Source organism: Syngnathus floridae, chromosome 10 (genome assembly GCF_059516105.1).
Source record: "Syngnathus floridae isolate MCC-2025c chromosome 10, RoL_Sflo_1.0, whole genome shotgun sequence".
In the NCBI taxonomy this organism is placed as follows: domain Eukaryota; kingdom Metazoa; phylum Chordata; class Actinopteri; order Syngnathiformes; family Syngnathidae; genus Syngnathus; species Syngnathus floridae.
The window spans coordinates 8225664-8250203 of record NC_142422.1 but is presented as its reverse complement, the minus strand read 5'-3'; the positions used below and the strand labels follow the sequence as shown (position 1 = coordinate 8250203).

General features: G+C 38.4%; 1 protein-coding gene and 1 long non-coding RNA gene across 4 annotated transcripts in view; one reads left to right on the top strand and one right to left on the bottom strand.

Annotated features, from left to right (window-relative positions):
- Window positions 1-24540, top strand: part of vps13b (vacuolar protein sorting 13 homolog B) — a 210759-nt gene that overhangs the window by 14816 nt on the left and 171403 nt on the right. For 2 of the 3 annotated variants that reach the window (XM_088386303.1, XM_088386304.1), the window contains exons 6-16: window positions 179-360; window positions 658-832; window positions 5598-5869; window positions 7849-7944; window positions 8658-8780; window positions 9066-9203; window positions 11781-11868; window positions 14675-14860; window positions 14935-15104; window positions 15683-15877; window positions 17973-18097. In XM_088386303.1, the coding sequence (XP_088242429.1) occupies window positions 179-360; window positions 658-832; window positions 5598-5869; window positions 7849-7944; window positions 8658-8780; window positions 9066-9203; window positions 11781-11868; window positions 14675-14860; window positions 14935-15104; window positions 15683-15877; window positions 17973-18097 (1750 nt within the window). Of the gene's footprint in view, window positions 1-178; window positions 361-657; window positions 833-5597; window positions 5870-6299; window positions 7150-7848; window positions 7945-8657; window positions 8781-9065; window positions 9204-11780; window positions 11869-14674; window positions 14861-14934; window positions 15105-15682; window positions 15878-17972; window positions 18098-24540 lie in introns of those variants that run through there. The other variant, XM_088386305.1, reaches the window with a different exon arrangement.
- Window positions 17217-22683, bottom strand: LOC148392234 (uncharacterized). Its single transcript, XR_015860695.1, has 3 exons — window positions 22550-22683; window positions 20402-20498; window positions 17217-17776 (listed from the first exon to the last, which is right to left on the bottom strand). It is a non-coding gene; the product is annotated as an uncharacterized LOC148392234 (long non-coding RNA).

Genomic DNA, 24540 nt, shown 5'->3' with positions numbered 1-24540 from the left:
AGATTTAAGTCAAACATTTTTCTTTTTTTTTCCAAGCTAAATGTTGCCATATGTTGTTTCTCCTGCCAGTTTAAATTAGTGTTATCAATATCAGACAGTTTTGATAATCATTTACAATTTGTGTGAATGAGAGAGTTGGCTCTGAGATCAATATGTCGTAACTGTGCTCTTTCTACAGCCCCGGAACTCGTTCTCCGGAAAGTGATCAACTTCTCTGATTGTACTGTGTGCTTGGACAAACGGAATGCAAGTGGCAAGATTGAGTTCTACCAAGACCCACTACTGTACAAATGCTCCTTTCGAACGCGGCTTCATTTTAGTTACGACAACATCAATTCTAAGATCCCCGCTATAATTAAAGTAAGTCAAAAAATAAACATCACCATTTCTGAAAAGTTAATTTTAGCTCCCATTGTGCCACATGCTGCAATGGCAGGAAATCTAATAAGACATCAATTAAAAATAGGCTCTGCCCTATAATATCAAAAGTTCATGTTATAGATAATCAGAACTAATTTGGTTTAACTAGAATATAATTGTTTCCATTCATACCTCAGTGGACACCTGTGAACTTTGAGGAAATTGAGAAAGCTAAATTCTCCTATTTTTTTAAAATGAATGAATTAATTTATTTCCTATGTCTTTCCTATGTCTCAGATCCAAACCATGGTGGATAGCCTGAAGTTGTCAATTACGGATCAGCAACTTCCCATGTTTATCCGCATTTTGCAACTGATTGTTGCACTCTACTATGGGGAAATAGGAGCGCCAAAAGAAGGAGAACGAGAAGAGGGAAGCTGTCATGTCAAAGAACCTGGAACAAATGTACCTGGTGAGTGAGATGTGTTCTCATATTCATTCGTTTGTTCTTTTATTCATTCATTTAAAGAAAAAAATATGACGTTAGTGATTAAAACAATGACATCTAGGTCAATTCCTCGCACAGCTTGCATTGCTTAGCAAAGTTTTTTTTTTTTTTTTTTTTTAGATATTAAGATTTGTCTGATAGGTCCACCTTATCAACAGATTTCAGGTGCTAATTTACTCAGGGAAATAATTGTTGCCGAATAGAAAGACTAGTTATCCCCATGAGGAAAAAATACCCCCCCTCACACATGCACACACACTTCACTTGACATGATGAAATATGGATTTGATTAAGTGAGCATGCAAGGGAGTCAGAGCTCCAGGGATTCATTGAGCACCCCAAAGTGAGTACTAACTACAGTTCCTCGAATAACTCGTCCTCATCCCTTCTTTTGTCCATAGCAGCGCTGGAATCGGCCACGGTCAAGTGTTTCAAAACGATCTTTTTATAAATGGGACAGTAAGTGATCATTGTGTATCTTCCTTATGTTGAGCATGGTTAACTGAACACAGACCATTGTCATCAAGCTTGAGCCTCAAGGATCAAGTGAAGAAACAAGGGTAAATCAAACACAGACTCATGTCTTAGTTTTTGATTTGAACCTCATAGGAAATCACACTCTTCACATCCTGGAGCCAACTAAAACACACATGGTTCTGACTTCATTTGCGGACGTGTGCACACTGCATAATACGCAATTGTACCTGGAGCATTTGCGCATGTAAAATTAGGTTTAATGGTCATATGCCTTGTTTTTGTTTTACTACGTCATTATGTAACAGTAACCTTCACTACTGTTTAATTCACTTGCCTATAATACCGTTTACAACAACAGGAACTCAGTATGGTTGTTGATTGCTATGTTGTTGTAAGTTTGGCCTTGTCCAATCAGAGATCAGCAAAACGAGTCACTCGCATTATTGGTTTGGCACTGAATGCCCTTCCTAATGCAACCCACCTTTTTTATCTTATTATTTGAGCTTGCAGCCGGTCGTGGCCGGTTATTGGGGTATTGGCCAGGAATGGAATCCACTCCCTCTGCATTGTTATAAATGTACAATTTTTTTTGCATAACGAAAGACACAACCATAATAAAACCCCACCTCATGCTCATTCTCATCTCAACACAATTGAGTTATCACGTCCCGCGTCTCAATGGACCAACACCCTATTTGTAGCACTAGGAGCAAATAGAAAAAGTGGTAATCAGAACCAAGGGAGTCATGGAAGAATACAATATATTGTAGCTGCTTCAGTTACTCCCACCAACCTTCTCCCTGCCTGTTGGCTGGGAACTGTAAGTTGGCGCCGTTTAGTTTGGTTTCCAATGCCAGATGTAAAAGTTGGTGTCATGCTACTGCTATTTGGAGCCTCTGAGAATAAATTAGTATCCTATCACAAAAATATACAAGGGGGGACCAACTCTTGGAACCCGAGCACCCACAGAGCTTGTTTTGCTGGAAGCCATCGACAGAGTAAAGAAACTGGGTGTGTTTGCTGAGATAAGATTGGGAACAGCTCTGGCTCGTACATGAACATTAGGCCTTACTTGCGATTTTCTCCCCAATAGTAATGCCAGAAGAATTAGAGCTCAAATAATGTATTGTTGAGTTTAGTAATTCCTAACCAACGTACTGTGGGACACAAGCATGACCATCTGTGGAACTGCTGGAATTCCACTGACCGGTAATTTGTCCCAAACATCTTATTTATTTCATTTCAAATATACCTTTGGCCATCTATCCATGCAGTGACTACACAATGCTCTTCCATTAGATGATAATCTACATTACCTCTGTAGCCAGCCATTACATTACAACAGAATAAGTCAAGGTTTCCTGCAAGTATATCAGCTTTGTGTTTAACTGAACAAGTCCAAATTTGAGTAATTCAATTTGTGAGTGTATGCAAGATAATCATTATTTGAGTACCGTATTTTCCGGACTATAAGGCGCACCCAAAAACCTAAAATTTTCTCAAAAGCCAACAGTGCACCTTTTAGTCCGGTGCGCCTTATATATGGACCAAATTCCTAAATTTAAACTGGCAATCAATCATAAGTGGCCCGCTGAAGACTATGAATCATGAATCAAAAAGACTACGGATCATTATTTTGTGATTATAAAGTAATTTGTTGCGTCTGAAGTTGAAATAAAAAAGATAAAATGGAGAATGATTTTATTTGGAATAAAAATCTGACATGATGCATTAATGGTGCGCCTTATAGTCCGGTGCGCCTTATATAAGGACAAAGTTTTAAAATGGGCCATTCATTGAAAGTGCGCCTTATAGTCCGGTGCGCCTTATAGTCCGGAAAATACGGTATTCTTACTTTTTATGACATATATTTTGGTCTTGTGTCATGAGGTTTTTCCAATGAAATGGGTGGATTGACTCAAATAGGGACCACTGGTTAGCTATTATAGTGCATTGTGTTTCAGGGAAACAAAATAAACCAACAGTTAATAAAAGCCTTACCCATGAGTACATTTTGAATACAACCGCATTTGATTGTTTTGACTCTTAGTTATTGATCTCACATGCTGTATGTACAGAAATATGCAAAAGTTTCCTAACGTCACTAGTTTTCTTGTTTCAATTAACTTTTTCCACAGCAGCCCTTTTGAAATAGTGAAACGGATGTTGCTAAATATTCAATGTGTCTATGCCTGAATATTGTTCAAGATTTACTTTGATGAGCCTGTGTCTTATTGACAAATTGTAAGGTCAAGGACTTGACCCATCAATGATTTAGTTGTGAAATTTAGTAGTTTTAGCAAGTTTATGTGAGGATTATAAATTTGTCTTTCGGTGTACGTATGGGTGCATGCGCACAATTTGAGTATTTGCGTGCATTAGCAACCTCTCTTTACTGTATGATTTGTGTGTAAGGGCCTGGAGTTTGTCCAATGGCTCATGCATATGATTTGTGCTCTGTGGTGTGTTTGCTTTGAAGGAGTGCTTGCTGTCACTTTTCTCATAGGCTCTTTGAATGGACCAGACTATCACACATATTGGTTAGAGGCCACGGGATAGAAGACGTCATATGGTTCACATATGTCAGGGTGATGACATGTCACTATGTTTTGGATTTAACAAAGCATATTAATAGCATATTAATAGGGATACGAAAGGATGTAGCAGATAAAAAAAACATGTTTATACGCTATCACTTTCATACACTATCGTATGCATGGGTGTCTGTCCTCTACCTGTGTATCTGTGTATCTGTCATCTGTCTATCTAGCCATTTGTGTGTGTATTCGTATGCGCACACACACACACGCACACATATTTAATACTCTGCATTGTAATGATTTTTTTCATTTCAGAAAATTTTACTGCAAGATTATTTCTACACATAATATGCCCTTTAAACCTCAAATATTTGGCCAAGTTATGAATGCTCTTGGGCTGAACTATATTCCTACATTTTGAGATAAAGTTGCAGAATCTTCTCATTGAAGTGCATTATATGAAATGTATTGATTCAGCCTGCAAATATATAAACATTACCGGCAAGGGGAATTTGTATAAAAGTTAAATCATGCATAATGTATGCAACAAGAAGACACACCAGAGTAGGAGCAGTTCAGGATTTGTTAATGTGTCAGGTGATCAGTCCACCTTTCCCTTGCATAAACATGGAGGGACATCTGCTGGCCTTTGAGGGCACAGCCTTTCTCCTATTTGTCCTCTTCGGTTTGTCTCAACGTCAATCAGATGCTCACTCACTTCTAGAGCCACTTGTTCTAAGCTGTGGAGCTATGTGACAGGTGTTAAATGCTGCCCTGGTGCCCTACTTTTGACATTGATACGCTTCTGATTTTAGTTATGTTGAATTCAGCCACTAAAACGTAGGTTGAACTAATGTGGGAAACAGTGTGTCATTTTATTTCTGCAGATGCAGGAAATCAGCCCCACATCTCTGGGAATTTTTCCACTCACTTCTTTGGATTAAAACTTCAAAGTCTCCTTAAGCCGCTGTGTTTTGATCATTTCATTGGTAATTGCGCTCTTATTCTGATTGTCTCATAATTCAAACGTAGGCTCTGTCAGCCTCTGACATGAAACAGAACAGCTTGACTTGTTGAAATGATAGCTCAAAGACTACAACTAAGGGAAAAGAGACCAAATTGAACAGAGAGACTGGAGGAGGGAAAGAGATAATAACCCATAACATTGGACTTCCAACTGCCAATTCACCAAGTGAAAGATTTAATTAAAATATGTCATAATTTCAACCCCTTAGCCTCTGGGATTCCTAAGCAATGACCTCACGGACAGTATTGTTTTTCCGCAGAGGACATGAGGCAGCAAGGAATGGGATTACACATTCTTGTGTATTGACATCAGCTTCCTCTTTCTCCATCTTTATGGAAATAGTCACAAGTTGAAAGGTCGGAATCAGAGAATGAACAGTGTAGTGTACTTTGTTCAAACCTGCGACTGGGGATTGCATTCCGAGCCGTTAGTTTTTGATACAAAACCAACCAATGTGCCAGTGTTTCTGCTTTCTTTACTTCCTTTTTTGTTTCACTCAACATCACCTAATATATATCTCTTTTTCTGTCTGACAATCCCTTTTTTTTAATTTTTTTATTCCCAATTACTTTGTACCACATGGGTCTATTTTTCACAAGAGACTTTTGTTGCTCTCCTAGCCACACAAGACTGTACGGTAAAATTGATGTGTGCTGTTTTTGTTATTTATCTATTTGGCTCTTAGGGATGCATATGGACATAGAGAACCAAGTTCCGAGCCAGTACTCCACTCAAGAGTTCTACATGGACTCAGGCCTTTCTGCAGATAGCAACGAAGGCTGGGTGTCTTGGGCGTGGTCCTTTGTTCCAGCCATTGTGAGCTCTGAGGAGGGCGAGGAAGGTCTCTACCAGCAAAGAGAGACTGGCAGCATCCCAAATAATCTCCAGCAACACACACCCAAGGATCCTATTGTTTCAATAGGCTTCTACTGCACCAAGGCTTCTGTAACATTTAAGGTAATTTATCACTTGCAGAATGCTGTTTTTTGTTTTGTTTAATGAATAGTGATATTAATTCATATTAAAATCCTGCTTATTAATATTATATTTTTATTTCCTAATTAATACAACATACATACACACAAAGAAGTTAATTCAAACAATTTAATTGAATGCATTGAATTAATACATTTAGTTAATATTGAGGCGTGTCCCTCGACAACCGAAACTGTTACTGTAATGAAAACCTGAACTGAAAAGCTGTATAAAGAATGTGGTGCATGCATTGCCAACCTTTTTGGATTAGAACTTTCCAAATCACCATCAATATTTTATTATATATTATTTGTCGATGTTAACCCTCAGGTTCAGCCCTTCAGATCACATTACTGCACACTATGCTCCTGTGTGCTATGTTTAAATCAGAATTAATTACTTTTTTTACGATTTCTTAATTTTTTATTTTATTTTATAAATCTCTTTCTTTTTCGGAACCGTTAGATAGCGGAACTGTTAAATACATATATGCCTAAAGCATAGTTTGAAATTCATTGGCTTGGCCACAGAGGGTTTGTTATAATTGCAGATGAGATACTCTCCAGTTTTGTTTGCTCAAAGAAATTGACTGTATTCATAAATTACTTTAACAGATGCAATTAAGCTTTCTGTTTCACCTCTGCGCGCCTTCGAAACTTTCATCTGTTCTCCTTCTCATTTGGCATTTTTATTCCAAGATGTGATTTGTAGAGGAAAAGACGCACGGAAGTATTTCACCTTTTGTGCAATTTTTTTTGTTCATGGCTAATCAAGTCCACGATTTGCTCTAAAATTGAAACCCTGCAGTCTGACAATGCCTCTCCAATGTCCTACTTTTAATTGATCACACTCCCCAAATAGCTTATTCTTCATACTTGTTAATACTTCTGCTCTCACTCTCTTGTCAAAAAGCAAAATATAGCTCCATCCACTTACAATTTAAATAACCTCCTTCCTTAGCATTATATCGAGGAATCTGCAGGTTAGTCCTCATGTGATTAATTGAAAATGGGAGAGGAAGGCCGTGAGTACGAGAGAATCGGCTCCATCAGTCGGGATAATAGAGCACAGCTGCTTCTTGTTCTGCACCTGCTTCCTGTGCAAAAGTTGAATGGGTTAAGGCCTGCACGGTTCCACGCTACACCCGCAGTTGTTACACCAGCCAAACTCGAAAGCATCCACTGCTCTTTCTTGTTGCAGCCAGCTAGCTTTGACCAGATGCTCTTTCGCATCCTTTCTTTGTTCAAGCTTCATTCCGAGGGGTAAACGTTTTGCAGTACAATTCCTATTTTACATCAGCTTTGGAATTTTCTGGGGAGCTCTAGTGGTGTTCTGATTACCATTCCCTGAAGAGCAAATCAGGGGCCTCGCAGAAAACTAGATAGGAGCTGGCGCAGTGTGATTTGTGATTTGATGAAAGTACTTGTGGTAAAGGAAATGACCAAAAGGATCATTTATCTTTTGAACAATATCTTGCAGGGCTTCATTGTTATTGAAATTTGGATGTTATAGTTTTTTTTTTGTTTTAAATCAAATTATTTTCTGAAGACAAATGTAATTTTGTATGCAGACATACACACACAGTATCAGACACATGTTTTCAGTTTTTTAAAATAACTTTTTTCAAATGACATTGTGTTTTAATATCAAAGCATTAAGATTATTGGAATTTTGGACGCAAATGTTTTTGCTTTATGTTTATCTAAATAAAAGCTAAGCTTGCAACTAAGCTTTATCTTTTGACTGATTCTATGAAACTATTTGGAAAATAGTAGTAGTATTTGTTTATCTTAATAAAAGCTAAGCATGCAACTAAGCTTTATCTTTTGACTGATTCTATGAAACTATTTGGAAAATAGTATAGTATTTGGAAAATAGTATACTTTTAATCGTATAGCCAATCCTACTTATAATTAGAGCAACCTTACATTTTGACAATGTGCTCTCTTCCACTATGTCAGCTGACTGAATCCCAGGCAGAGAGCAGCTACTACAGTCCCCAGAAGGTTAAATCAAGAGAAGTCTTAGGCTTGGAACAAGAAGGCATCACTCTTGAGGTAAGAATCATCTGTGTTTGTATTGCAATTATCCGTCAAAAATCCTGATGGTTAAAACGTATGACTATATTGTCTTTCTTTTTGATCCTCTCTTAATGCTTTTATTGCATTTTAAATTGCTGTCATGTTTTCTTTGGAGTAGATAACCAGCATACTTCCATCTCTAACTGTATTTATAAAGTCTCCCTAGTCACTTATCTCTGGCCAGTTGTGAATGCAGTGAAATCTCTGCCTGAGTCTGATCATTTTTGCATTTCTCCCTTGGTGTAGATAGACGTTTTTCTCTGATTGCTTACTTGGGATATCCATGTGTTTTCTATGTTTAAGCTTTTTACCAGATGTAATAATTCCACATTTCCAAAGACAATTTTTGTAATTTATGCTTTTTCTTGACCATGTAGTGAGCAATCTGAAAACCGGACCAGAAATAGAAAGCAAAACGATTCAGAAAGCCAGACCTCGTCATTATTGTGTGTTGTAAGATGTTACATTCTGTGAATATTCTGCTTTCTGTAGATTTGTGTTAGCTTAACATAGTGAACATTGTGTAATTTTCATTCATGACTTTTCTCATTTAATGGCATTCCTGTTTCCTTTAAGCTCTAGCAATTTCAGCTGCATTTAGTTTTGTCTATAAAGTTTCAGGCTTGAAGAGTGGATGGTTTTCAAAAGAGTCCATTGGTTTGACTTTTTTGACTTTTTAAAAATTTCAGGTGCTTATGAAAGGAGAGCCCTTCTTTAACTGTCAGATCGGATTTGTGGGCTTCCGCGCTCTCTGTCTAAAAGGCATCATGGGAGTGCGGGATTTTGAAGAAAACATGAACCGACCCGAAGAGGTAAGACAAACCTAAAGCTACAAATGAAGACCAAGAACATGTGGTGTGAAAAAACACGGAACATTTACCCTGGGTTGTAGTTGCTTTATTTACCTAAACCGGTGTGATATGCTATTTCCCTTAATGCAATCTATGCCTTATTATTTAGTTGTTAAGCATTTTGTTCTTCTTAAAAAAACATCACTATGTAGACAGACAATTATTGACCCTGTTATAACTATAGAACCTGAAAGGCTAGTCAAAAATTAGTATTCTTCATTTCTATTTGTCTTTGTGCTCTTCCAGGATGCAGTGTTTTTCAGTTGTGGCGACACCCTAAGCAGCAAAGGAATGACCTACCTTACCAACTCCCTGTTTGACTATCGCAGTCCAGAGAACAATGGCGTCAAGGCTGAGTTCATCCTGGATTCAGTTACTCATAAGGTCTTTTACTTTAAAGTACTGTAGCAATTTCCTTTTTACCTTACAAGTAACAGCATTTAATTCCCATGTATTTTTTGGCCAATTACATCATTTTAGAAGTCGTTCGTCAAATTAACATCATCATTTAGTTGTATATCAATAATTGAGACTCACTGCATGATGCTCTTTTCTGTTGAAATCAATGGTTGTTGAGACACTGTCATCTAATTACTACTCTCTTCAAACACAAATCTGCAACAATTATGTGAATGCATAGTACGGACATGGCCTCATAATGTTTCATGTGAAGATGGTGCCTAAGATTGCATGGTACTCTCCTTCTTGCCCACATCATGTGACCACTTAACAGTCGCGTGCGTTGTGATTGGAAAGTCACATTTGATCACAAAGCAGCTTAGGCACATACAAAAATGGCAAGTTATGAGAAAACAATCCCAAAATGATCCCAAGAGGTTTAAAGGAATTAGAGCCATATGAAAATGCTGCCCTTTTTAATTAGCAACTAGCTGTAATACTGTTTTGCTCGGGTTAGTGATACATTGTAATTACATAAAGTTTTTTATGAAGTAATGACAGCTGTTACTATATTCAGAAGTACTAAGTACAGATGTATTTATCTTTTTTTTTTTTTAAAGTTTAGCTATGTAGCCTATCATCTCTACATATCAGTAAGAAATAAATGTTTTATTTAACTTTAAAATTTGCACATCTAATTTTAGCCACTCAGCTGCTTGCACCCTTTATCGGAATTTTCCTCATATTGAACAAATAACTACCAACCCAAAGATTGTGCGACAACTCTAAGCTCCCTTCATCACAGCTTGAGTGTTGACTTTGCTCCCAAATGCTCATGACCATCATTTGTTTGGATATCCATCCATCCATCTGTTCTGACTCGAAAGTCAAAGAGTCAAAGGTTTTGGTGTTAATTCATTAGCGGTTATGAAATCAGCCAATGGCTTTGATCCAAAAGCATGACAGTCTAATAGAGTTCCCCTTATAAATATTACTCATTAACCTGCTTTTCTGATAAGACTCCATAGAAATCTCTGTTTGGAGAGCTCAAGATTTAGTTTGGGGTTAGGTTAAGTGTGTGTGCACACGTGTGTGTGTGTTCTCTGTGTATCTCATACATTCATTTTGTGTTAGTTTGATTGAGTATGGGGATTTACCTTTCTTTTTGTCCTGTATGGATAAATGCAAAGGTTCTTCTAATGCTATGCCCTTAAAAGGTACAGATATGTTGTTGCGCAATTTAAAAATGTTAACCGTCTACACTGTGCCTTGAAAAATGATTCATACCTCTGGGACTTTTCCAAACGTTGTTTTTGATTGAGGTTCTTTTATGATCGACCAACACAAAGTAGCACGTAATTGTGAAGTGGAACGGCAAATAAAAGTTAGAAATAGGTGTTGTCCATTTGTATGCAGCTTCGAATACTTTGTAGAGCCACATTTTGCTGCAATTACAGCTGCAAGTCTTGTCACTACCAACTTTTCACATCTAGATACTGAAATGTTTGCAAACATTTCTGCTAGAATGGATTGAGAGCATCTGTGAAAAGATTACAGGGGGCTCAATACAAACACTGCAATATTTTTCAAAGTTATAGTCTCTTAAAATCAGGTTGGGATTCCGTCAGAACTGACAGGTCTATCAGTCTCTCACTGACAAACGTGTTTGGCTGGTGAATGACGAATGACTGGAAACTTAATAAACCGCAGCAACACTACTACTTTGTCGTAACATTTTTTACAATACCCACAAATACTTGTGTACAGCACTGCTCGAAGTGCATGGATGTAAACAACATGCCCGATACGCAGAGTGCAAACATATTGGCCAACAAAACTACCACTACTTTACCTGATCTCATACAATTTTACAGTTTATCTGACCTTGTATCTCAATTCAGTTTGGACTATATGCAGTATTTACCAAATTTTTTAGACCACGTCATCAGAACAAAAACGTACAATGCAGCATCATGGACTGCTTCAATGTGGATTTGGAATGAGAACTTTTTATACTTAAATCAGGCCCGCTCACTAGACATCACAAAGATGTCAGAAAATAATCAAGCACAACAGTCAAACTCCTTTTACTGTTGAAGAATGCAAATAATTCATCCTAATTTGACATCTTAATCAAGGAACAAGAATGTACTTTACTTTCCTGTTTTTTTTTTGTAACGGTAAATTCAATAGCAGCCTATTGTATGTGCGCCCTGCAATTAAATGGCAACCAATCTCTTTGGCAACGGGAGTTCGTCCTCATAACATTCAAAATGACGCACGGGAGGGACGATAGTTTGTTTCATTCAGCATTAAACTCAGTTTTAAATAACCATAAACACATAGTCATTAAAACCCCAGCAGCTTCTCCTAACTTGTTATACCGTGAACGTCTCTAAAAATGTAGAAATCAATGAATTTTTAATTTCTTTTTTTTAATCTTGAATTTTTAACCCATCTTTGTCATCTCCAAGATGACCCCAGTCATTGCCACTCTTGAAGGCTATCAACTTGTTTGCTCCCTCATTGCCGTGTTTATCTAACTTTTCTTTTGTTTGACAGGTGACCTACACAGAGATAGCAGGCATGCAGCGCTTTGGTGCTTTCTACTTGGATTACCTCTACACAATGGAAAACAGCAGCAGCAAAGGTATTGTTTCAAGTCATTGCTCTTCACGGAGTTTGTTTGCTAACCTTGCCACCCCTACTCTCTTTTTCTTTATCCTTGTCATGTTCTCTTTTGCACTGGCCTGCCCTGCCTTTCTTCCTATCTGTCTTTTGCTTTCTGTTTCCATTCTCCTATATCCTTCTTTTTCTCCTTTTCTCTCTTCTCCATAAATAAAACACCCTTGAATAAAGACATTGTCTTGTTTGAGTCACAGCCACCTGGTCCTTGACCCTTCCTGTCCTTTCTCTCACCTTCAACTTACCTGGAGGGCAACTGTCACAAAAGGGTTTAGTCTGCTGACACATATTTGAGTTTCATTCTTCACGATGCTTGTTGAAACACTGTTCCTCCTCTGTCTCTCTACCCGTAAGCACTTGAGAAAGTGAATATTGGGACAGTCTTGTCTAATTAGGTGTCACTCTTTTTGGCACGTGTTGAGAAGTCGGAAGGGTGTTCTCATTCTTGAACTGAAGCATTCAATGTTTAAGTCTGAAAGATCCAAAGTTTCCATTGAGTGGAAATTTATTTATATCTAACTGCAAAAAAAAATAATCATTGGACCTACAAACGTGTTGGTGTGATTGCTAAGTATTTTGATTTATTGGCAATTTATAATTTAAATTTATAAGAGGCATTCTCAGACATGATGAAGTCTGACAGACATGAAAGATTTATATCAGCTCAGAACTCCAGAGGGACCATGCGGTTTTGGCTTGATTCAAGGGCCCAATCCAGTCTGACAGACAAATGTTGAAGTGGAATCTATTTGAAGTTGAATTCTGGCCAAATTGCCTGTCGTTTATCGTGCAGTTTGCAAAGGATTATTGTGCACGATTCAACACCTGGAGAATAAATGATCCTCCTTCTGGACAATTGGAACAGATTTTGGCAATAATTTAGTATAGGCAAGTTACATTATATGTTGGACATGGCACTTTTGCAGAAATACCATTTAAAATCTGGAATAACTTAACTAAGTGACTTTATTGATTAAAAACACATGACTGTGTGTCTTTATCACATATGACCAAATTGGTCAGAAAGCATGGTTGTACAACACTCATAAAATGTGCGGGGAAAAAACATTGGCTGATGATCAAATTTAGCAGTCCTAGTTTAGATGATAATTCAAAATTCAAGAAAAAAACATTGGTGCTGTCATCATTAGCGGTCAAAGTTTTATTTTACAGTAGGAATAGTGTCAATATTCCTGTGGGATGACGATGGTTACCTTGTCAAATGGAATGCTTCTCTTTTGTCAGTGTGGAAACACGGACCAGATCTTGTGCCGTCCAAACAAATTAGTCTCTATTGCCACTGGACGAACATAAACTACTAGAAAACTAACCGATCCAAGTCACACTTACTAATTGACTTCAAATTCAAGTAACTTTCTTTTTAAACTTGAAGAGCAGAGACACAGTTTAAATTGTTTAAGTCCTTACCATAGTCTTCCTTCCTCGCCGTGTCACTATTATTCAACTGTAGCCATATGGTTGATATTAGACCTAATCCTTCCCAGTGAAGTCAAACTGAAGAAGGGAAGAGGAAGTGGCATTGCCAATTGCCTCTTTTTAAATCTCAAAAATATATTCTCCATCACAGAACCACATTGCTTAGAAGGCAGTTCATACTTTGTCTTGACTTGTAAACTAAAAGAATGTTGTCTGTGGTGGTGGAACTTAAAGCAAGTTGTGACCCTTTGTCCTCTCACTCCCATTCAGCCACCCCTTTTATTTTTAATTTCTTCATTTTTATTGCTGGGGAGCACAGTCTTTTAAGTGGACCTCTGGAACTGAGGCCTGCAGAGACTGAAGGGACAGCTGTGTGAGTGGACATTTGGTATACTCATCATTCGAGAGTTTAATGCTGTGTGAGCCGATTCCTTTGGGCTGCATCAAAACCTTGCACAGCACAACTAAACACCATTGTAATTGCTTAATTTTGCGCAAAATATACATTTGTTTGATTGAGAAACCAATTAAATCATTTTGTGTAAATGGACACATTTAATGAAACTTAAAATGGAAATGTCAACACCTTGAGTTTTTTTCCCTCTTTAGGGATGTGCACTATCAATCATTTGTCTTTTTCTTAGAAAGGATGCAGACAAGTGTAGAGGCAACAATTTGAACTGTCTGAATCATGGTATGAAAAAAAAAATCATGGCATTCACATTTTTGTTTTTGCTTTGACTCCAGCTGGAGTGCCCAGGGGCCTCATGTACAAAGGGTGCGTTTGCACAAAAATGTGGTGTACGCAACTTTGCACTCTCATGTTCAGATGGATCAAGAGTGAAATGACTGTGGGAATGTCCGGTGCTCCACAACAACGTTTTTGTCGTCGTACGCATGTTTTTCGTGCTGCTTCTTGGAGTTGTTGGCCATGGAGATTACTTTTCGCCAGGGGGTGGGTGGAGCGCAATAAATTATTCATCAAGTTGAATTGAACTAAAAAAAAAAAAAAAAGGAACATTTTTAGCACAGTTTTGGGAGCTGCATAGAATGATGTGGGGGGTCGGGTTTGCCCCATGGGCCTTGAGTTTGACACCGGTGTTTTACACCATCAAATACTGTTGAATCAAGGTGTTTATTAGTTTGTCCCACAGGTATTTGGTTTGGTTGAGGTCAGACTGTGAAATTCACATACGTTTGATTGACAGAAAGCCATCTTCTTTATGCTGTACTGCTCTCCATAAGTTGGACGCATACAATTTGACAAATGTGACATTGCCATTCATCTAAATTTCATAGAATTTGGGGTATATCATGGATTTTTCTGTTGGTAGATACTCAGGACTTCTCTGCGGTGAATGTGGAAGAAGTAACGCCATCCATTCAAGAAGCATCGATCAAGAGACTTGTGGTTGGACCTTTAGACATCAAACTGCACAGTAGCGCTGTCCATCGTATACTTAAAATGGTCACTTGTGCTATGGACCACGAGTATGAACCTTACTGCAGAGTGCAGCAAGGTAAGATATCGTTCATAATGTCTATACTTTGCCAATGTTTTTTTTATTTTTAAACAATTGTTTGTTGTTTGCAGAAATTGTGGAGGAAAGTTGTGGTCCAGTCACTCCGGAAGAAATTTCAAGATTAGAGGAATTCATCCCCACGAGACTCACTTGTCTCACACTCCTCCAAGTATCAGTTACAGTTTCTATGGCCGAATTCAACCTTCTCCACATGCTGATGCCTGTTATCATAGGAGGCAAGGTGAGTGGAAAAATATACATAAAGCACTTTTTTCTCAGATCATTTTGCCAAGTTAGATCTGTAGGTATTTGGACAGAAAAAAAGGTTTTCTATATTTTGTTTCTGTACAACACAACAATGAATTTTAAATAAAAAATTCTGATGCAAGGTTGAGTAGCACTATTTTATTCCTGTTCCATCGGGCAACCTTGTTTCCCATGAATTAAAATTTGAATCTGTTGAGTTCATTTACCTCCCGCACTGCAGGACATTTCGATGGGATTATTGCGCCCACGTACACACTTTACAAGTAGATTTCAACATCACAAATCAATATGGGACAAAGCACAGAATATAAACATGACAACAAATTGAAAAAGGAATCTTTAAAAAACACACATGCAACATGTATGATATATTTGTATTAATAAGAGATGTGTATCATACATACAGTATGTACATACATACATGTAAATGTAGAACTACATTTATGTGTAGTGTAAAATGCATTAAACAGACAACTAAAGAAAACACTGAGCAAGCAGTTTTAACATTAAGGTTCTCTCCATTATTCTTTCCCTCTATATTTCATTTCCTAGGCTGCACCAGGACCTGTCAACATAGCAGCATTTCAGCCAGTGCGCCCCCTACCATCTCTACAGTTCCAGATGGAGAGAGTGAATGTCGAGCATTCAGTGCCAATGTATGCACTGGCGTTGGCCAACACTGTTAGTGCGCTCAACCAGCCTACTGACAACCTCCTGCATCACTGCTACGCACATTTTTACCTCAAGGTAAATAGGACAGTTTTAATTTTTTTGATACATTTCACAAGTACATCCTAGGAAAGAACAGGTGTTAAATGTCCTACACTCGAATAGATTTGAACAACTAAGACAGTTATTTTCATATTACATTTCCAAAAATTTATTTCTTTAAAAAGATTCACCACATATGTTGGAAAATCTTAGACACACAATGATTTTACGCCAATTTTTTTTTTTAATACACCCTCCTTCGTCGAATGTCTACGGTTAAATAACCACACTTGTAATTCCACCCTGTTATGGTGCAAATGACCCTTTACTGACCTTGATGACCCTTTTCCACCGGGTCATAAAAATCTTAGCACTGTGAGCTTCCTGACGAGTACCAGTCCTGCTCTGGTCCCGCTCACGCATTGAGATGGGATGCTAAAGACCACTGTTGCCGCTTGCACTATGACCTTCTCATGTTGGTTTGTCGGGTTTTAGGTTTAAATCGTTAGTTTGGCATACATGTTCAATGACAAGTTTATATTTACGTGAACCTTTTATATTACCAGATGTCACTTAATACTATCTACTTATTATTATTTTGTCCACCTCCTTGGTATGGTTCTGCAATCTGCCAGTCATGTTGAATCTATTGGTGAGTTTATTTTGAATTAAATAGCCTTTTTTTTTTTTTTTTTTTTTTTAAATGAAACTCGTCTTTCTCTTACTGCTGGATCTACAAGGAGAAATGTTACACTTGACAAGCCTTGGACAGTGGGACACATTACTTCATCTCAACATTAGTGCCATGGCCTAAGCACGAAAGTCCACGCCGGCCTGAAATGGCATGGAAGTATTTTTTTTAAGGCAGGATGTGGACTGGATGTCATGCTGTTAGCCCTTATCACAGGGTCACTGAAGGGTTAACAATCAACTGGTCAGTGGAGGAGGATCATTCTAACCAAACAGCCAATGAACATCTGCTAATTCTGCAATTAAGCAGTCAAATTCCACTCCTGTATTTTGAGAGTGGGCTCATGTCTTAGTGGAGGTCAGTCCGGCCACATCAGCACCCATTTCAGGAAGTGACTTGCAATGGGTATAAACTCAGGCTTATCTTAATCTTTGTTTTATGGAGATTGGTTGTCAGACTTTAGGTGTCTGTTTCGATGGTGGTGGTAAGCCATTATCTCACCCCCACAGTTGTTGAAAATAGCTAAACTCAGATTGGGAGGAAGGCTCAGGTGATGCATTTTCTGACATAAATCCAGTGTTTTAGAACTAATAATAGCATTAACTTGCTTGAAACTAGACTTTTACAATAGAAACACCTCAGACCATATTTCACTTAAAAGTAGAATTAACACATGCAAGTTTTATTTGACTGTAAACTAAAATGTTTGGAGGACATCTGACACAACATTACCAAGACTGAAAACATTACATTCCTTTTTCAGTGAGCCAAGTTTCAAATTACATATAAAAGCTAGAAGAAATTATTTTGAAATCAGTTTTAAAGAATATCCATCCCAGGTTGTTCCTGGCCTATATACTAGTAATATCTGTATATAAAGTCAGGATTGCTAATCAACACAAAGTGACAAACTTTTAATCTGGTTGTAAAATTGGTGGCATGGTGTAACAGTGGTTAGCACGTCTGCCTCACAGTTTGGAGGTTGTGGGTTCGATTCCACCTCTGGCCCTCCCTGTGTGGAGTTTGCATGTTCTTCCCATGCCGCCATGGGTTTTCTCCGGGTACTCCGGTTTCCTCTCACATCCCAAAAACATTCATGGTAGGCCGATTGAGTTCTCCAAATTGTCCGTAGGTGTCCGTCCAAATGCGGTTTGTTGTTCATCTCTCTGTGACCTACGATTGGCTGGCAACCGGTTCAGAGTGTCCGATGACTGCTGGGATAGGCCCCAGCACGCCTGTGACCCCTGTGGGGAAAAGCGGTATGGATGGATGGATAAAACTCTTACCTTAGTTTAAGTATAGTGGTCAAAGCCTTTCTGACAAATAGTTTATTAATAAACTTTATCAAGAGGGAAATAACTAACTTTGCAACAATGCAGATTTCTAAACGAGCGAAGCCCTTAGAAATAACCTCTGTTATATGTTTGCTCTTTTCTTTAGGTGTTTGGGTTCCAGGCAGGCCTGACATGCCAAAAGAGTATAGGCGGGTTCCCTCCTCTCATTCCTGTTATTCCATCCTTTAGCACAGCAATTTATGGGAAGATGATCCAGATGCCTGCTTGCTGGTGAGTACCTATTGTTACAAATAAAGGACTATTCATTTTTAGTTGTTTTAAAGCAACAAAATCATGAAAACTCTTCAAGGACACTTCTGCCACTATGCCATCAGTAGTTTTTTTCTGTTTCTTATATTCTTTGATTTTATTTAAAAACAAGGCTTTTTCTGTTCTGTCGGAATCATAAAAAAGCTAAATGAATAAGACTGAACGAGATGAAATACGCAAAAATATTGCTAAGATTACTTACTTCATTTATCCAGTCTTTTTTATTTATGATGTATCTGGTGAACCCCTGATACAAAACGGCATGTAGTCTGTGCACTTTTACTCACACCTTGCAGTCAAGTGCCTGACTTGGGAATCGATTTCCCCCCATTACTTAGCCGCTGTCAAAGGGCTGCAGATGATTTAAACTTTTCTTGACTTCTTTTCCAGACAATTGTCGTGCGTGTATGTTTGAGATTAGGTCACACAGGAAACTAAAAATTCGCCATTTAGTCTTCTCTGTGAGCAGGTCTATGTCAAGACTGGTTTACATCTCTGTTCTCAATATGAAACTTGTAGGTGCTTGTTTGATCTCAAAGTGTGCCTTTTCTTCCCTGGCTACATCAAATAGTGGACTCAGATTTGAAACGGATGTTTTACTTTTCACTTTGTTTCTCTTTTAAGAAAACCTCACAGATCATACAGTGCTGGATTTCTTTCTTGTATCTGGGACCAGCCCTTAGAAATAACACTGACAAACTCTCGCTGCATGTCTACTTCCCTCAGCTGATTAATAGACAGGGTGCCTCTGTGCAAGACTTTTAGATCTTTCAAGTATAACTTGACTTAAGTTTGACCTTTTCTGTCTTAGTGGGTATGCCCTGCTTCCTTAAATCAATCCTTCTGTTGTCAAAATCTAATTAACACAAACAGACAGTGTGTGCCTGTAAGAATGATGGCGAGTACGTTTGGCAGGAGCTTAGGTTCAAAAGAGCAGCGACCTTGTGATATTTCGCTAATTTGGTTCTTGCTTTTACAACCTGCCGACAAAAGCAACAACATCCCGTGTTCTTCACTTTTACAACATTCCTAGGAAATCACAACGTCCCATTATTTATGAGGGTATTTTTTTGGACAAGCCTACAGACGACTGGTGGTACTGAACGGACAAATAAGCACACACATTTGATATGCTTTGACCAAAACTTCCTTGGATGTATACAATTTTGTGATGCAGTTTGGATAACCACTGGGCATCTGTAAAGATCCAGATGCTCTCCTGTGAGTTTTCTTACAGTCCTCATGTTGCTTTTGGTCTCACCACAAAGGCTCCTGCCTCGCACAGTGGGCAGCCTGGGACTTTCAGTGGGGAAAGTACATTGCTCTGACATACTTTCTTTGCCAACCCTTAACTGGCCGTTATTTATTTTGTCACATCTCGGATCTTGTAAAGTAAACTGCAATATTTGCAGATTGTGTAGAATGGAGAAGATAACCTTACACAAGTGTCTGCTTTTTTAAAAATCATACGGTTTTTGGCTGGAACTCTCCTGTTCAGCTAAACCTTGGGCACCTTACCCAACGCGCAATTTTCTCCGTTATCATAAATTGTCATTGTTACAAATTGAACTTTCTTTTTTTTTTTTCAAACCATAACACATTTGATTTGAGTGGTATAGTGGAACACTGTGTGAATTGCTTCTGCTAATATTTAACAGACTGTATTAGCAGTTGTTAAACAGTAAACGTGAATCTACCACACAGTCAGGTACTCAGAGCATCTGAGTAGAGGCGTTCTATAAGTGTTTTGCCATGAAACGGGATCAGGAGCATGGCAACTATTAGTTTGAGCCTTATTTGGTGGTACATTGTTGGCTCAGTATGTTAAGATGGAAAGGTGATTTATTTTCTTCTCTATACTACTGCAATTCCTTTGGAAGCGTTTGTTCTAGTGATTTATGTATATTGAAATTTTTGGTTGAAATGACACAGAATTAATAGTACTGTAGTGTACACATTGAACAATATTGTTTGGACACTTCAGTTGACAAAAAATGTGGTCACTGAAATAATTTGAAACGGACAAAAGGAATATTTTAAAAAGCATAGAAAGGAAATGGACCTTTTATGGTATTTTAGTCATTGAATATGTTGTCAGACAACATTTTGAGGCCAATCACTTCAGCCAAATTATTTATGCAACTCTGAGACTTTTTCAACTCTAGCTCCTTCCACACGTTCAATCGGCTTTAGATTGGTTCTTATAGAAGGCCACTTCAGAATAGTCTACATAAACTTTGATTCTTACCCATTTTAGGTCATTACCTTGTTGATGGACGATTGACTTGCAGCTGAGACCAAGGTCTCTGACAATCCTGTAGCCAGTAGTTTGCGCCTGATCATTTTTAGAGTTTATTGAAGTCTGCAGAGATTTAAGAAAAGCTGTGTCAGATGTAGCAAAGAAGCCCCAGAATATATAACTCCTCCATGTTTCTCAATAGGTACGGTCTTTTCTTGATATTGCTTCATTTTGTTTCTACAAACATGATGTGACTTGCCAGAAAGCTACAGTTTTGGCTCTGTCCAAAGAATATTCTCCTGGAAGCGTTGCTGTCAAAATACATTTTCACTCGGTTTCATGTTACTTCACTGACCATGCTGAACTTTTTTCAAAAAAAGGGCATCTGCAATCTACTTAGTCTGACATACACTTCTCTACAATTGCAATGTCTGGAGCTTCCAACTTCACCCGTGCTCAGTTTCAAATGTTCTGGCTGATAAAACCTTAATCCCAAATAAGATCCTTGCCATAAAAAGTATGGATTGTTGAGGGATGTGGCACTTGTAAGGGGTGTTAGAAGTGCCACCTGCATTGATCTACCCTCGAGCTGCCCCCCTCACACTCTGGCCGTGCAATATTCAGGGCCACCTGAAAGCATCAGCACATGGAGGCAGGCCAAGTCTGGGGCCCGCCAGCCCAACCGACCACCAAACCCACGGCAGCTTAGTGTGGCCGGTCGCTCTGCAGACTATAATTCAGAGCCACGTCAGCTTTTATGTGGCACTTTTAACAGCCCCTGTTTCGCACTCAGCTATTTCAGAGGGGCTAATTTCTTAGACCATGTGGCATTACAGGTGCATGTTATATAGCCACAAAAAGCTCGTTTACCCTGTTAATGTTTCTGAACGCAAAGAGTTTTCCCTTGGTATCCAATTTTTGCTGAAACTCGATTACATTGTCAATAGTTGATTCTATTTTTAACACAACTTGAAGGATTGTTATACGTGGAAGTTGAAAGGTCCATTACGATGTCTGGACCAGTAGTCTAGACTCTAGATTAGCTCATGTGGTGATTTATTAAGGCTGCTTGAGGCATCTGAGGCATGAGCCCTTCTGGTGTGATTGTAATGCCTCATTACTTCTGTTCATAGTTAGTCAAAGCTCGCAGCTCCCGGTCTGCGTATCCAAGCGAAACCAAGAATGAAGGGACGACTGCCGGGTTGTCATATACTTAATATGACAGTCACAATGGGGATATAGTACATTATTTTTGATAATTGACCAAATTGGACTTGTCTGTCGGTCTGTCTGTCCAATCTAATATGTCTTATTTTTCTTTTCTATAGTATTCATATATTTCAGGCAATACAAAGGCTATGTGGGTTATGTGCATGTGTCTGTGCCTGCGTGTTTTGTGTGTGTATGAATACTTTGTCCCATTTTTATGGTGAGGTTTTGTTTTATATTTGGTTTCAATACAAATGTATATTGTTGATGAATATAGCTCTATAGGTGTATTAAGTAGCAAGTGCAAACTGTTTATGCTGACTGAAATCAAATCGTCTCACCGTGGTGATCAACAGTTGTCATCTGGTAACTGAAATCAACATTGATTGATAACTCAAACCAAATATATACTATACAATATGTTACGTAACATGTTTAAAAGTCCTAAGAGTATTTATTCAATTTAAATTCTACAGTAAGGCATCTTTGTTAAACAATATGGTGAAATTAAGAGCAGGTGTTGATGTTTTCCGTTGACTGAAACTCGATTAATGCCTGAATCAGTCATCTGAGGAATTGAAGCTTGAGGGAGGGAAAACAGTGGGAAACGGGGAAGGGTGGGTGGATTATCAACTCTAAATGGATTATCACTGTGGTGTGCATTCCACTTTCCTCTCCTCCCCACAATTCCTCCATCGTCGGTGCTGCTCCACCGCTTCCCATGAACACGTCTGTCCAGTTTTTGCTGATTCATAGCTCATAGGTAATTCCTTTTTCTGTCTTCAGCCCCACAGTAATATCGGTCATTTCACTGTGACATAATTAACAATTGTGAGTAACACTTGGAAGTATAACTGTGACAATAATTCTCATCCTAATAATGACCCACACGTCCACCGCAGCTGGACCTGTTAGACAGCAGCAGGAAGCTACGTCCAGTTATATACACACACACACTCACGCACAGGCCTCTTGGTAGTTCTCCTTTAACGCCCGATGAACCACGTCATTGCCATTTTCTCGCCTTGCGATCTGCAGCTGTCCGCACAACTTGATTAAAACATTTCTTTTAGTAATCCCTGTGTAATGAAGCTCTCTCCTGAGAATGTGTGTGTTCATGTGTAGGTCAGGGGTGCTCCAGATGGTGTGTGTGTGTGTGTGTTTATGTGCATGCTTCTGTGCGTGCGTGTTTGTGTGTCCATGTGTGTGGGTATGAGCCAGGGAGGTATGAAGGGGAGAAAGGAGAAGTGAGTCTCACTCTACTGTTTCTTAGTTTAGTTATTACAGGACAGATGACTGAGAAATGCACACATGGAACAAGTTTGACACAAGTCTCAGGAAGAGCAAAACCTCAAAAAGTAACGAGAAATCAAGCCTCTGCATCATCTTAATTTCTCACTCAAATCCAAAGGTGTTAGGTTTGTTGGCTGAATGTCAGAATTGCCTTTGGCCTGTGTGAAACTGCTCAAATTATTTGATGACAATCATTTCCAAATACTAGCAGCCATGCCATTGATAACATATGTAAGTACCTAATCTGAACTGTTTTATTGGACCTAAGGATGTTTTTCCTTTTTGTGATGCAGTATAACACTGAATACACAATGGTTTTCATACAACACATTTGAGAAATTTTAATGTCACTGGTTTGAACATTTGTAATGTAATCACTCCCTAAACAAAAGTTTTGTTAATGATGGACAATATTCATTTTGTGTAGATATTAGACACATTTTTTGATTTATACTAAATTATATTCTGAACCCCAAGGTTTTAGCACCGACTAAAAGATTATTTTTGCGCAACTAATTAGACACTCTTGGTGCATGTGATAGTACCAGTCAAAAGTTAGAACACGTTTTCTTCTTCTCGCTATTGAATAAAAACATGCCCATACTTTTCTGTTAGCTGAGCTCCGAGGAAGGGATCCAAATTAATTAAAATAGTTTAGTTTTAGTTGTATTTGTAATCGGGAAAAAAACAGCAGATACTTGTTGGCTGTTCTCTTTTGGTAATGTTTGCTTTGGTTAATCAAGTCCGGGTGTGACAGTGAATGATTTAGAGAAACTTAAGATAACGTCACTGGCTCCAAGACAGTGGCTATCAGTTTCGTCTATCTGACAAATATGTCACTCTGTAACGGATTATATTGGAGCTGCTGTGGAGTGAAGTGGTTCAGATAAGACCCATGTCAAGAGAAAGTAGCACAATGTAATGAGGCTTGATACGGATTGACTTAATTGACATTATTCCCACCTACAGCCAATATATGAAAAGTCCATACTATAATTACAGACAGACAGTGAATATGCAATTGTGTAATTATAGTCTACTACTCCTTTGCGGTCCATTAAAGTGCACCTTACTCCTCATCTCCTGTCGACCTTCCAAGCCCCACAGCTGTCTTTGTCACCGTATTTTGAAAAGAGCGAGGGAAATGATTTTTGGTCCTCTGCAGGATATGAGTAATAACAAAAATGAACACTGTGGAAAAATGTCTGCCGGTTCCAAGCTTGTATTCTGGGACACTGTATAAACCTTTCTGACCAGCTGCTCTTGGCAATATACTTGCAATCATGGCAAGATGCAGGTTTATTTTATTTCTTTTTGGGGGGTATTTTCAGACCACAGGTGGCCCCGAAGTTGAGGAATTCTATTTTTCGCCTCTGTCAGAGCATTGCTATCGCTCGCCATTATTTTGCTGGACAATTGATGACACCCATCACACATGTGCAGCAGTTATGGTTTTGGCATAGTGTGTAGTATTATGCTTGCTTTAAAACTTCCCTCATTAAGGGAATTTTTGTGACTATTTGTCACCATTTGCATTTATGTGCGGATTCTGTTGGTAGAAGTAACATCTGTGTATGAATATATTCTTTTCGGAGGTAAAATTGTTGTTTTTAGAGCTAGACATATTCATTGATAGCTGATGGAAATGGTAGCATTTATTCCA